The sequence below is a fragment of the Copadichromis virginalis genome, linkage group LG4 (genome assembly GCF_057382275.1).
Source record: "Copadichromis virginalis isolate Kocher_CV1m ecotype Utaka linkage group LG4, C_Virginalis_male_GT1.1, whole genome shotgun sequence".
Classification (NCBI taxonomy): Eukaryota; Metazoa; Chordata; class Actinopteri; order Cichliformes; family Cichlidae; genus Copadichromis; species Copadichromis virginalis.
The window spans coordinates 10,074,747-10,089,222 of NC_140621.1; the positions used below are offsets into that span (position 1 = coordinate 10,074,747).

Genomic DNA, 14,476 nt, shown 5'->3' on the forward strand with positions numbered 1-14,476 from the left:
GCTGCGTACGTAAACGTCAGCGGGGAGGGTGACGAGAAGAGTTTCGAGTAACCCACCGGAGGCAAGTTTACTATGTCAAACTTTTACGAGTGCTTCGATCGCAGGCTCATTTCTCTAATTCTGTGCGTATTTATGTGGCGGACACTTTATTCACAGCGATCAAATCTTGGTGACTCTGTTTTTTTTCTCGGAGGGAAATGCACGCGTGAGCAGCGTAAGCACGCCACAGTAATAATATTTCTTTAAATGCGTTTTATTTTGTGTAAATAGGTATACTATAAATAAAGGTTATGCGGTATCTGCGTACATTTGTCAACACCTATGTGGCTCGCCATAGTAACGCTGTTGTGAATGACATATTTGCGTATCATAATATGTAATAACACTGTGATAGTAACACCTGAACAATGTTTGTCGGTTACTTTGTGTATCAAAATCCCCCAAATGCTAAACAAAATCAATATATGCCTTTCCGATTGTTATATGTCGTCAACCTGCGCCCCCTGTTGGTCACACCTATCTGTAAATATCCATATCTCGTTGCATGTACCAGAGGTGGGACCAAGTCATTGTTTTGCAAGTCTCAAGTCAAGTCTCAAGTAATGTCAGGCAAGTCAGAGTCGAGTCTCAAGTCACTGGTGTAAAAGTCCGAGTCAAGTCACAAGTCTGAAACTTTGAATTTCAAGTCCTTTCCAGTCTTTAAAAAAAAAAAAACGAAAAAATAATGTTGCAGTTATGCTAAATGTAAATATTAGACCATGTAATTTTAAAATCTGTGTTTTTCTCAACACATGACAAAATAGTGAACTTAGAAAATATACACAAATTGTGAAATTGCACCTCTTTAAAATGCAGCTCAATTAAACCTAGCTCCAAGAATAATTTTCACCGACAGTTCTGAGATAAGCTGCATGTTATTCTTGGATGCGGTTGTAGGACCAGCTTTAAAATCGCATGACAAAAATATCATACACATTAAAAAAAACTGTTTCACCAACGTAGCCTGGACAACATTTGCTAGTTAGATGAAGTCAGCTATCTCATCTTAGCATATTTATATGCATATTTATAATTATACGGTTCTTGGAGTGAGCGCATACGATCATGAAGTTTAGTAACTTCAGGTCACTGCAACAAGCCCAGGTACAGTTTACCGACGGATGGGTAGTAGTAGTAGTGGGTAGTAGTGGGATGGGTAGTAGTGGAAATAATTTCTGGTACCCATCACAGAAATGTAGCAGTGACAATAATACTGTATGCTGTAATCGTACTGGGCAATTAGTGATACAAAAAACCTGTTTTATCCTGTGAATAAAAGTATATGTTTTTGTCAATGTACCATAATAACAGAAGCGAAACGCAATATTGTGTCAGGACAATTCACTATTTATGCACAATAAATAAAGGAGCATAGCGCGACAATTTCTGTTCAGCGCCAGACTTGCTTGTAACCTATATCACCAATTATGTTAAGAAAAATGACGCATTAACTACAACAGCAGACTGACCTTTGTGTAAATGCTTGGAGCAGACTAACCTGTGAGCTGGAGTGTTCTGGGACGTTATATTTGGTCTTTGAATGGCTGCAATCCAGTTGCCTCTTTGTTACTTCGGAAACATGGCTCGAACAATTTCTCTTCAACGACATAATCCGATAACAACCGATCTCTTTACTCGTCGGCTTCCCGTGGCTGTCATTCGACCGGCTATTGCAGTTAATAATACAACAGCTTCTTGACATTTTTGTGTTTCTTTTTATCGCTGTGTAACTGATTTTAATTGAAAGCCTGCGTGCGCTAGTACCGCTTGCCACGAGTTCCCAGAATCCTTTGCGGTTCTACCCGTGAATGACGTCACATTTTCAATCTCTATATAATATGCATGTTAAATTTTATATTTGGGGTAAAATATCAAGTCTTTTCAAGTAAAGCGGTTCAAGTCCAATTCAAGTCCCAAGTCATTGGTGTAAAAGTCCAAGTCAACTCACAAGTCTTAGAACATTTTTTCAAGTCAAGTCTAAAGTCATAAAATTAATGACTCGAGTCTGACTCGAGTCCAAGTCATGTGACTCGAGTCCACACCTCTGGCATATACATGTAAAAAATTGTAAGGCAGGATTTATGTCAGGATAGGGGGCAAACAGAAGGGGGAAAGTGATGATTATGAGTTACTAAATAGTGGAAAAGGGGCATTAAATAAGCTAATGCTTCTTCCTGCTCCTTTTTGAACATGTTATTTATTATGATTATGATCATTATGTTTTGTTTTGTTTCTCTTTGTTCTTGTATTGTTTGAACATTTTCAAAATAAGGCTACAATATGTAACTTTTCAGAAACTGTGGGTCAGTTTCTCCAAATTCTCTGCACGAAATGAACGAAGGTCACCGCTTTGATAAGTTACTTTGCATCTCATGCAAAAACACGTTCCATCAAATTGTTTCCTTCCACAAAACCAATACACACAGCTATGAAAAACTGACATCTTGCTGATGGATTTAAAACACTACCGTCAGAAGTGGTCAGTATAGGCTTCTTGAGGCCATGTTACACACACACACACACACACACACACACACACACACACACACACACACACACACACACACACACACACACACAGAGAGAGAGAGAGAGAAAGCTCTTCAGCTGAACTGACAAAAAAATAAAAAAGCAAATTGCCTGCCACTGTCTGTGTTCCTGCTGCTCCATCTTCTTGCCTAACACCTGGATGAGTCACTTAAGATCCCTTTTGTATTCTGACACATACTGAAATGTTCTTCCGATTGACTTTGCATAAATGCAGAATGAGTAATTGGAAATCTGCATTTTGAAGCCCAGTGTTCCTAGGTGAACAGAGCGTGCTAAATGATGCAATTTGAGTTTGCAAAACTGTGATTTAGAAAGATATTTGAGTAAGACCAACAGAAAAGGGCAATTTGGAATCGTCGATACGTGAGCTCAGTGTTTTCAGCACTGTGTGCATGATTTCATTTGTTAAAATAAGCAAAACTGCTGTAGTTAAACATCAAAGCAAAGGCATACTTTCAAAAAATACATTTTTCTGATTAATTAATATGTACATCACTTAAATGATGCAGCTGGTGAAGGTGTTTTTTAAGTACCTTGTACACTTATAAGCAATTTGGGAATTTCCTCAGTGATATATAACACTGTAATAACCACTGCTAATACATTTTTAGTTAATTACACTTTACTGTACAGAACGGTGTCACTGCTTATTTTGTCATTTTGTAATGAATAATTATATTCTGGTCTGCCAGTCGTTAGTTATGCTATTATTAGTAGTATCTTTGTTACAGGTTTATATATGAGTTATAAACTGTGTTGCGTGTTGCATCATAGATGATATGAGACAATGACATCTGTACACATAACACTTTATACACTGTGTTCTGTGTTTGGTTAATGATTACAAATGTTATTATCTGTTTTGTATATTACTGATCAGTGAGACTGACCTTACTGTAAATTCATTGTGTTTTGATTCAGTGGACAAATTCCAATCTGAACACAACTGCTTTTGTGACTAAACAGGACACAAACTGCAGTCCCCAGTGTTGTAATGTATGGCGGTCCCAGTACCCCTGCCTACTTATACATAGCATATGACAATAATTTCCTGCAAAACAACTGTTACCAGTAAGTAAGCCCTAATATTTATGTTGTTGTTAATGTCAGTTTACCCTTTAGTAATAACGGTTATTATAATGTATTGCCAAAGAAATGATGTAAGTAGTACCTTAAAGTTTCAAATAATTGAAATTTAGTATAGTCAGTGTATCATCTGAAAATGTATAATGAAACAACTGAAAAGTGAAGTACTAAGGTAAAGTACTGTGAAAGTATATAAGCTGAGTAAAGTATTCAGATTTTTTTTTTATGAAAGTAAAGTTTTGTTTCTTTAATTCAGCTTCTATAACACATAGTATATTATTATTGCCAAAATAAAACCCACAAGTATACAGTCATGTGACACACTCCATCTCATGGAAATCAATGCTTCGCTGTATAGTTGAAAAAGCAAAGTCTTGATCGTTTTAGAAACAGAAACAGGATAGATAAAAGTGACAGTCAAAAGAAAGAAACATCAGACAACCTGAAGTATTTCCATGATTCCAGTAAGTATATTTTTTAAAATACCATCATCAGTCAGCTCCACATTCAGGTATTCCAGCCCAGGGTCCTGTTATTGCAAACTGTTGACATCGCCGGTCTGCCGTCCTTTTTGCTGTTGAAGTGTTTGCTGTTGCCACATCAAGCTCTGAAGAGACCTTCAGCAAAGCATTTGACTTTAATGTGAGTTTAATGAGGCATTTTATTCAGATATCACCACATTATTTCAAATGACTAATTTCACTGTTAAAAAAGAAAAAAAATGGCTTGCCTGGGAAAAAAGAAACAAAAAGGAGTCTTCACAACAACCCCAAAATGTCATCAGAGGACTTCCTCTTGTAAGTGTTGATGTCAAAGTCCATGTTTCTAAAATTCTGTCTGCATGGAAAGCATGCAAAGACGGAGAGAATGGCTTTGTATGCCAAAACTAGCCTGAGGGAAAGGCTCAGATTTCTGGCCAGAGCAAGTTGGTAGAGGCTTTGCATGCTCTCATGTAACATACAGGCAAAGAGGAGAGCAGCTTCTGGTCATTGATTCAATTATGTGAAAAGTCTGAAAGTTAAACCAGAAATGGAAGTTTAAGCAGAAGAGGGATCTTTAGGACACTGGTGAATCCACCGTGGAATGGCTCAAAAAGAAGAAATGGAGGGTTGTGAAATAACCCAAGATCTGAATCCCACTGAAATCTTGTGGGGGATTCGGAATGGGCAGCACATGCAAGAAAAGCCTCAAACATGTTGCAACAGAAGGAATTTCACATGGAGAAGCGGTCAGAAATTTCAAGCAATGTCAGCAGCCAGAGAACACTTATGCAAATCAGCTGTAATACATGACTTCTGCTGATGTCGCGTAGAAGAATATCAAAAACTAACTGAAGAAAAATCTTTCTTAACAACAGTCTCTGTTTCAGGAAGAATTTTTTTTAAAAGCCAGCAGTTTGCATTGGATGTACTTCATCATCATATTAATCGCTCTTCTGATGGAATCCCAAAAAAAGGTACTTACTTAATGCAACGCATGCCACAGAGTGAAAAAGAAATGACAACAAAGCAGCCCATAAAAATAAGTCTAATATTTGTTGTGTGATGTTCTGGTCTATCCCAGCCTCTTTATTTCTGGACATCCTAAGAAAAAGAACAAAAGAAAAGAAAGTAAGTCATATAAGAAGGCCGAAAAGAGTGGAGCATTTGCAGAAATAAAAGTAGGGCTGCAACAGGTCTTTAAAGACTCTGTATTTCACCACATTCATGCTTTCATCAATTATGACCTGTTCCTACAGCCTCGAATCACCCACATAGCATGATGCTGCCACCCTATGCTCTGCCATAAAGGCTCGATGAATAAAATGAAACAGTCGACCTTCACTCAGGTTGCACCGTCTTCACAAAGAACTTCTGAAGGTTCCTTCTCTTTGAGTAACCAGGTGGGAGGGGGTTTCTCACCTCCCTGACTAGGAGCTACATCAGGAAAAGTTGCAGATCCAAAAACCTGCGCAATTATTTTAATGCTGCTATTTAAAATCCTTAACTTGAGCTTCACAGCATCACAGTTTTATTACCTACATGCTGCAGAGAGTGTCCTTCCATCTAGACAGAAATTGCATGGTGAGGGTCACCTTCTTTGATTTCTCAAGTGCATTTAACATGATTCAGCCACTGCTACTGACTGCAGTTTGTGAGATTAGATACGGCTCTGCCTGATTTGGCGATGTGCAGTGCGGGAGCTCCTCTGGGGACTACACTTTCTCCGTTCCTGTTCACCTTGTACACCTCAGACGCCTTCCATAACTCTGGGTCATGCCACCTACAGAAAGACTCTGACAGTTCTGCAGTGGTTGGATGTGTCATTGATGGGAAGGCGGAGGAGTAGGAAGCACTAGTGGATTATTTTTGTGGAACGTTCTGGGAGAACTCGTCTACTTCTGAAGGTGAATAAGGCCAGAGAGATTTGATCGACTTCAGATTAAAGAAAAAGTGCTGCGCAGTGATGAGTCACGTTAATGACCCACAATGGCAACAATTTGGAGTATCACATCAGGAATAGTTTTAATATACATGTGGGGAAATAGGCATTTTAACTTATAATGCTCTAAATGCTTACTAAGGCATTATCAGAGGACAATCACTGAGTTAAACAAGCTGCATAGCAACCCATCTAATGTCTGATAACACATTTCATTAGCTGATATATATACAACAACCCCTTAGTAACCCTAGAAGAAAGACTAGATTACCATCAAAGTTTTTTTAGTAGTGATGTAAGGATCTGTCTAAACATTTTCAATTAGTTGGCACATTGTGGTGAAAAACGCCACACACACACACTTCAAAATTCCTACATACCCCAAAATGTTTCCAGGTCTTGATCTCACTGTACAGAGCATCTCCTGGGCAAGCGGTGTTCACCATCTGTCTGTGGCCCCTCAGGGTAAAAGTGGGTATGAGTCGCCCGCCAATGATAGCACAGCTTGCCAGCTGGTCTCTCACCAGCTCCATGGCGTGCTGAGAGGGCAGAATGCTGCTGTAGTCTCCAATGAAGGAAACGCCGTAGCCGACAGAGTTGTAGCCGAGGGTGTGGGCTCCTTGCCAGTACCATCCTCGGCCCTCGTAGATGTTCCCGTCGGAGCCCGCAACGAAGCTTTTGGAGAGGACAGAGACTCTTAGACGGTGTGAGCTGGTTGCGAAGATGTCACGTGTGAAAACGTCTACGTACCTGTATCCGATGTCATCCCAGCCTCTGTCCTCCTGATGAAAACGCTGCATGGAGCGCATGTCTGCAGAGCACTGCTCAAAGGTCAGACAGGGCTGGCTGGGCGTGCTAGTGTGGTGGATGAACATGAAGGAGAGAGGCAGCGAGAGGTTGGTGGGTGTTCCTATGTACGGCTTTGCACCCCACATACACCGAGGAACGATGGGTGGGCAATCTGAAACAGATCAGAGTTTGTTACATGTGACGTTATGCTCGTATTTTGATGGATCTTCTTAACTTTCTTATGTAATGGTCACAGACCACACTGCTGTTCTAAAACCTTTCACTTGGTCTGTGTTTTAAGTTTTATGCTCACCCATGTACATATGGACAAACTCCTTCATCCCCTCCTTCACCTCTCTCATCAGCACCTTCTTCTCCTTCCTCTCCATATCTGACTGTCCTGTCAGACTCTGCTGCAGCTGTACAGATTTCACCACCTGTCTGGCCAGCAGCAGCGGGACAACCAGCTGTCTGAAGTTCTCCCTGCGGCGTCGGCTGATGAGGCGTGGGGCGGTGTCTAGTCCTTTACCCTCCAGCTGGTGGCAGTAGTACTCTTTCAGCAGACTGCTGAGCTTGCGAGGACGTCTGGATTTGTCAGAAACCTCCAACCCCAGCACGACGCCATCCATGCCTCCGTTGACTTGAGCGGTGGTGAGCAGGGAGGGGCTGTCCGAGAGGGTGAACACTTGAGGAGAGCTTAGGTTGTCCCAGCAGCCGTCGGGTCCCAGACGCCGCGTCACAGTTGGACTCTGCCTGAGGGAAAGGCCCAGATCTCTGGCCAGAGCAAGTAGGTAGAGACCTCGAACGCGTCCTCGAGTCTTGGCGAGTAAACCGGCCTCGATGCCCAGGAGGAGCGGTCTGAGGGCAACAGTGGTACCATCAGGACTTAGGACCACCCCTTCCTCTTTGGCGTCTTCTGTCACCCTGTGATGCACAGCTTTTCTAATGTAATCTGAAAGGTTAGCAGCCAGTTCAGGCACTCCAGAGAGATCACTGAAAAGGAAGTACTGAATAAACGGGTCATTGACCTCAGCTGCCTGCCGCAGCCTCTTCAACACAGCTAGCGGCTCTGACCCAGGGTCCTCATCTTCCACCTGCTTTACTGCACTGATGAAGTCTTCCATCCGATATGAAAATGAAGCTGAAGAGAAGAAAAGAAAAATTGTCATTCAAACTAAAGCCCATCATTTCTCCCCCATACAAACCTTCCTTTGTTTCTAAGTTTAAACACAAACTGATTTAACCAAAGGAGACGTGGCGAGGAGAACAGCGGCACTAAAAGACTTTGACTGAAGAAAGGCAAATATTGCCTGCAGTGTTTTTATTATGCTCAACAAGTGGGAAGTAAAGTGGCCAGCCAACTGTTCCAGCAGTTGTCTCGATGATTAAATGAAACCAACAGTTGGAGGAAAAAGCCACAGAAATCTTTTTTCAGCATAATCAGAAGTGACTTTAGGCCAAGCTACAGCTGACATTTCTCCCCCTATCAGGCTGAGAACGATTTTGCCCATTTCTTGGTCTCAGATGTGAAAAAGAAGAGTCAGAAAAAAAGTCTTACACAAAGCCATTTCCAAAAATACTTTTTTTTGTCTTTTCTTTTCTTTTTTTGATTGGTTGGTTGGTTGGTTTTTAGGGCAGATTTTTCTTACTTCAGCAAGAACATGTCAAACCATATCCTGCATGTGTTACAGCAGCACGGTTCGGTAGGAAAAACCGTCCCGGTGCGACTAAACTGGCCTGCATGCGCCCCAGACCTGTCACCCTCCAAAAAACAAATGAATCACGGTAAAAACAGCAAACATGACAAAGGAGGCCCCAGCCTGTTGGGCAGCTGAAATCTTTATTTTGGCAAGAATGAAAAAAGATTTTGTTATCAAAATGATAAAAGCTGATCGCCTCCTTGGAAATGTATGTTTTCTATTTGCATAAGATTAGAATCGAGTCCTTAAACTGAAAGAAGTTTGGACTGGTAGACACGCAAGTAGAGCGAGGAATTAGTCAACAAGGGAAAGAAAGAAAGAAAGAAAATGAAAGCAAATACAGTTTCTTGATCTGAATACATGCATACAATCGAGCTCATAAAACAGGTGAAAACAGTGAAGCAACCCTACCCTCCACACACGTGCTGACCAACAGCACCAGAAAGACCAGGCTCAGCTTCCAGCAGACTCTGTCCATCTTGAGATGTGAACACCTTCAGCTCCGCACTTCCAATGTGTCTGCCTTAATGGCTCTCTCTTATTTATCACATGTAGTAAAGGGAGTGGTTATGTAACAGTTGTACACGCACACACACAAATACACAGAGTAGATAGGCCTCAGTTTAATCTGTTGGTGTGGCCGTCTGAGCAATGTGGGAAACTGGCACCTGTAATATAAGCAGCACGAAGTGGTTTGTCCTCAGCGGTCAAGGTCTTTCCGTGTACCTCACAGTGATCCACTTGGACATTTTCGAGAATTTCTCAAGTTCTGTAATAAATCTCAGTCATCTCGTTTTGCGTGCCGCAGCTTCTGGAAATAACAGCAGACTGCAGAAGAGTGTTCACTACAGTACAAATCACTGGGAGTCCACTGTGAGGCAATACACATGTTCATGTTAGTGTGGAGAAAACACACAGCGCTGGGCTGCAAAACTGTGGAAGTCCCCCCCAAAAATATGAATCACGTGTGTTCTCAGCAGCAGCCGCAGAAATGTACAACAAAGATCTTCATGTTCACTGAGGTTTATATGGTGACACGATCATTGCTGGAAATCATGTCACAGTACATGTGCACGCACTGCAGAAAGTCAAGAGAAAAAGTTTCAGACTGGTTTTTGCAACTGTGCCATGATTACAAGAACAGGAAGTGGAGGTCCAAGTGTAAAGTCCAGTGCAGAAAGTCTGGGATGCAGATAATAAAGGTCAGTGATGTAAATAAAAAAGATCTTCTAAAAGCAGAAACGAGAAGGACATGGTGGAGTCAGTAAGACCAGAGTAATTATTTAAAATTAACTGTGCTAATAGTAATATTATTATTATTAATAATGATAATAATAATAGCTGTGAAAAATTAGGTTATGTTTTCGGGGGGAAAGTGAGACGTCAATATGGTTATGGTCGTTAATGCCAGATGAAGATGGCTTGTTTAAAAAAAATATAGGTAAAAAGTAAGGAAAGCAGGGTGCAGTGTGTTGTTGCACTAAAGAGTCCGGCCACTAGATGGCGGTATGCAATTTAACTGTTGGTAATGTTGAGCTGTCAAAGCAGGAAGAAGACGGAGAGGAGGAAGAAAAACTGACCATCAGCTGATTTAGCTCTGACAAGGTGCGTTTATGTTACACAGACGTCCCTGAAAATGAGTAAACCTGCTACAGAATATTATACTCTCTGTGTAAAAGCGTAGCTTTTCATTCCTGCTGTTTTATGTGTAAGATAATCTTTATCGGTAGTGCCGGCTAACAGTTGTAGCGCGATGGCTAACAGCCAGTATTGATCAGCTGTCGTGTCTGTAGAAACTCAGCAGGTCCATTGTGTTTGCAAAAAGCTTGTAACGTGTGTCTGTGTGGTGAAGTCATACCTGGAATTACATTTTTTAATGAGAGGTCTGTGAGTCTGCGGTCACACATTTATTCCCATGTTATTAGTGCCTCCTTTTTGTAAATGTTTAGCATATCAGTATATAAAAGCTAAATTAGCACCCCTGCGGTTCACTAATGTATATTGCCTTTACTGAACATCGCAAATTGTATTCGCATGAAAGGCTAGTCTCTAATATTTGACACAATAAACTTGTTTCACTACTTGAGGGAAAGCACACCAGGCTATGAAAGAGGAGATACTGGAAGCTGGTGATGTGCAACCAAAAAGTAATCAAATGACAGAAGAGCGATAGCACACTACGCTCAAATATAAATGCTAGCAACTTGTGCAAGCGATGTCTGATGGTCTACATAGATTCAACACAAAAGTATAAAGCCTTTGCCAGTTCTCCACTAGCTGTCATGAAAGTGCGCTCCATAATCTTGCCAAAACAAAACGTCTGCATCAGAACATGTAAACCACTGACTGCCATTACTCCCCAACAGAAAATGGACACCCGTTTCACTCGAGGGAAATCCAACATCCTTGAGCGCCCTCTGACCCGACCCAAGACTGAAGTCAGTCTGAGCGCCTTTGCGCTCCTGTTCTCCGAGATGGTACAGTACTGTCAGAGCCGCGTGTACTCCGTGTCGGAGCTGCAGACACGCCTGGCAGATATGGGCCAGAGCGTGGGAGCCAGCATGCTGGATGTGTTGGTGCTGAGGGAGAAGAACGGGAAGAGGGAGACCAAAGTGTTGAACATGCTCCTCTTTGTCAAGGTGAGCAAATGTAATCACACGCATGAGTAATCCTTTTTTATTTTCAAACTCTTAACAGTCATCTTGCTTTTAGGTTAATGTGTGGAAGTCCTTGTTTGGAAAGGAAGCTGACAAGCTGGAGCAGGCCAACGATGATGACAAGACGTACTACATCATAGAGAAAGAGCCGCTTATTAATGCGTACATCTCCGTGCCCAAGGAGAACAGCAGCTTGAACTGCGCCGCCTTCACCGCGGGCATCGTGGAGGCCATCCTCACACACAGTGGCTTTCCCGCAAAGGTCACTGCCCACTGGCACAAAGGCACCACGCTGATGATAAAGTTTAACGAGTCAGTTATAGCCAGGGACAAGGCTTTGGATGGCAGATAAGAAAGATCGGAGGGGGGGAGTTGTTATGTAAATCTGTACAGGATGAGGAGAAATCACGGAGGCCCAGGCTGGTGTTTGTATCTGAAGTGTCTCCTTGTGGTAACTGATGAGACAGGGTGACAATATAAATGGATCACTGTGCTGTACTGAGCCTCATGAGCAGAAAATATGCACCTACATGGTTTCGTGGATCATCTCCTTCCTGTTTTGCCTCCTGATGTGGTTTTATTTTGTAGTTTTTCTTTTGTCACATATTTGCAACAGACAAAAGTTTAAAGCGTAAACATACTGCATAAACTTTCATGCCACAATGGTCACAGGAATGTAAAAAAATTCAACAAAACATTGGGGCTCTATTTGACAGCCCTTTTTACACCATTTTTAAAAATATTTGATTATTATTGTTTTAGTCTACAAGCTGGCTACAGGAGGCCAACAAAGTAGAGTACCCCTGGTTATGATAATATTAAATCATAACCAACAATGAATCACCACATGACTTGTTTTTAGGGACAAAATATTTTAAGGAGACAGGTTCAAGGTTTTCCCTGCAAACCTGAGCTGGCTAAGTGGGATCAAGTGGATGTATGAGTCCATGGTTTGTTTTCTATTTCATTCCAGCTCAGCCTCAGCTTTTGTTTTGTTTTGTTTTTAATAATTCATAATCTGGGGCTAGTAATTCTGTGCTAACAACGCAACCACCAGGCTACATCTTACAAATCTATACATTTCTTGGGCCCAGAAATTTTGCGGTGCTAAGCTGAATTGTTTTTCTTTAAACAGCATCTGTGGAAAAGAGGAAGTAGTTTAGTGTTATTTAAAATACATTTTTGTATTTAGTGTCTTGTCATCGAGTCATTATGTAACACAAAGATGTTTACATGTTACAAATAAAAACTGGAAGGTTGTGGTTGTTTTTGATGACATGGCTGCTTTTAAGCAAACAAAAGCTGCTTAGCTTATACTAACACAGACATATTTAAAACATGCGCTGAATATTATAATTTATATTATGTCCAGAGGACCTATTTGTTACACTGAGGGAAATAAATATGGTCATTTCCAGGTCTGACTGTAATGTCTATAGCAATAACTAACATTGGGTTTATTTCATTTTTTTAAATAACAAATCGCAGCACTAGTGAATGTTAGTGTGTGAAGAAAGCTCCCCATTTACATGAACTAATTCAAATCTTCACGATAGATATGATTCAACCCACTGCAGCGCAGAACCTTTAATATCTACAGTGTGTTCTAATTTCTAGTAAAATATTGTGTTCAACGGTATTAAACGCTGCACTGAGGTCTATCAGGACTATGATGGGCTCTGAAACCCGAATGAATCTCTTAAAATAAACCATTCCTCTGCAGATGGTGAGTTAGCTGAATGACCATTTTACAACTCTGTAGTTTCAGCCTGGGAGCACATCTATGTTCCTAGAGCCCACCAGTAAGCAGGCTTAGGCGTGACTCCTACAACCACACAGCCCTGATGTATCTGACAGAAGCCATAATTAACCTGAAATGGACAGAGACTCATGGGAAATTGTGTTCCAAATAAGCCATGCGGCATTAAATGCTACTGAGGAAAGCTCCGAGTATAGGTTTACAACTCATGCATTTGTGTCCCTTAATAAAAATATGAGAAGTATAAGTAAGAAGAGGAAATTGTGGTTGTTTGATTTAGTTTGGTTCTGGTGTTACCCAATATAACAAAGACATTTTGAATGCGGAAATCAGAAGTTGTGGTTGTGTGACTAGAGCTAGCATCCCTTTTGTTTCAGCCTGTATGCTAAAATAAGCTAACAGTCTGCTGACTGCTTCATATACAGACATGAGTGATATCTCTATACAGTGGCTTGCAAAAGTATTCGGCCCCCTTGAACTTTTCCACATTTTGTCACATCACAGCCACAAACATGAGTCAATTTTATTGGGATTCCACGTAAAAGACCAACATAAAGTGGTGTACACGTGAGAAGTGGAACAAAAATCATACATGATTCCGAACATTTTTTTTACAAATAAATAACTGAAAAGTGGGGTGTGTGTAATTATTCAGCCCCCTGAGTCAATACTTTGTAGAACCACCTTTTGCTGCAATTACAGCTGCTAGCCTTTTAGGGTATGTCTCTACCAGCTTTGCACATCTACAGACTGAAATCCTTTCCCATTCTTCTTTGCAAAACAGCTCCAGCTCAGTCAGATTAGATGGACAGCGTTTGTGAACAGCAGTTTTCAGATCTTGCCACAGATTCTCGATTGGATTTAGATCTGGACTTTGACTGGGCCATTCTAACACATGGATATGTTTTGTTTTAAACCATTCCATTGTTGCCCTGGCTTTATGTTTAGGGTCGTCGTGCTGCTGGAAGGTGAACCTCCGCCCCAGTCTCAAGTCTTTTGCAGACTCCAAGAGGTTTTCTTCCAAGATTGCCCTGTATTTGGCTCCATCCATCTTCCCATCAACTCTGACCAGCTTCCCTGTCCCTGCTGAAGAGAAGCACCCCCAGAGCATGATGCTGCCACCACCATATTTGACAGTGGGGATGGTGTGTTCAGAGTGATGTGCAGTGCTAGTTTTCCGCCACACATAGCGTTTTGCATTTTGGCCAAAAAGTTCCATTTTGGTCTCATCTGACCAGAGCACCTTCTTCCACATGTTTGCTGTGTCCCCCACATGGCTTGTGGCAAACTGCAAACGGGACGTCTTATGGTTTTCTGTTAACAATGGCTTTCTTCTTGCCACTCTTCCATAAAGGCCAACTTTGTGCAGTGCACGACTAATAGTTGTCCTATGGACAGATTCCCCCACCTGAGCTGTAGATCTCTGCAGCTCGTCCAGAGTCACCATGGGCCTCTTGGCTGCATTTCTGATCAGC

At 41.4% G+C, this 14,476-nt stretch overlaps 2 protein-coding genes across 3 annotated transcripts; one reads left to right on the top strand and one right to left on the bottom strand.

Moving 5' to 3' along the window:
* On the top strand, positions 1-12,501 carry LOC146710808 (trafficking protein particle complex subunit 5-like). 2 transcript variants are annotated; one of them, XM_085453436.1, is made up of 3 exons: positions 1-61; positions 10,952-11,224; positions 11,298-12,501. In XM_085453436.1, exons 2-3 carry the CDS (start codon positions 10,955-10,957, stop codon positions 11,592-11,594), a joined length of 567 nt encoding a protein of 188 aa, XP_085309562.1. In that variant the 5' UTR covers positions 1-61; positions 10,952-10,954; the 3' UTR covers positions 11,595-12,501. The 2 variants fall into 2 exon arrangements, with proteins under 2 accessions (XP_085309562.1, XP_085309560.1); XM_085453434.1 differs by lacking the exon at positions 1-61 and adding an exon at positions 9,068-10,190.
* LOC146710809 (N-acetylmuramoyl-L-alanine amidase-like) lies at positions 5,185-9,097 on the bottom strand. The gene is made up of 5 exons (XM_085453433.1): positions 8,997-9,097; positions 7,199-8,026; positions 6,847-7,057; positions 6,477-6,771; positions 5,185-5,258 (listed from the first exon to the last, which is right to left on the bottom strand). The coding sequence occupies exons 1-5, from the start codon at positions 9,061-9,063 to the stop codon at positions 5,244-5,246; spliced, it is 1,416 nt and encodes a 471-aa protein (XP_085309559.1). The 5' UTR covers positions 9,064-9,097; the 3' UTR covers positions 5,185-5,243.
* Positions 12,502-14,476: the final 1,975 nt, after the last annotated feature.

Bases quoted from the DNA above. Each gene is read 5' to 3' on its own strand.
- LOC146710808 (XM_085453436.1), top strand. From the start codon at position 10,955: ATGGACACCCGTTTCACTCGAGGGAAATCCAACATCCTTGAGCGCCCT. The intron at 11,225-11,297 runs GTGAGCAAATGT...TCTTGCTTTTAG, and splicing joins ACATGCTCCTCTTTGTCAAG to GTTAATGTGTGGAAGTCCTT.
- LOC146710809 (XM_085453433.1), bottom strand. From the start codon at position 9,063: ATGGACAGAGTCTGCTGGAAGCTGAGCCTGGTCTTTCTGGTGCTGTTG. The intron at 8,027-8,996 runs GTAGGGTTGCTT...TCTTCTCTTCAG, and splicing joins GGTCAGCACGTGTGTGGAGG to CTTCATTTTCATATCGGATG. The intron at 6,772-6,846 runs GTACGTAGACGT...CCTCTCCAAAAG, and splicing joins TGGGATGACATCGGATACAG to CTTCGTTGCGGGCTCCGACG.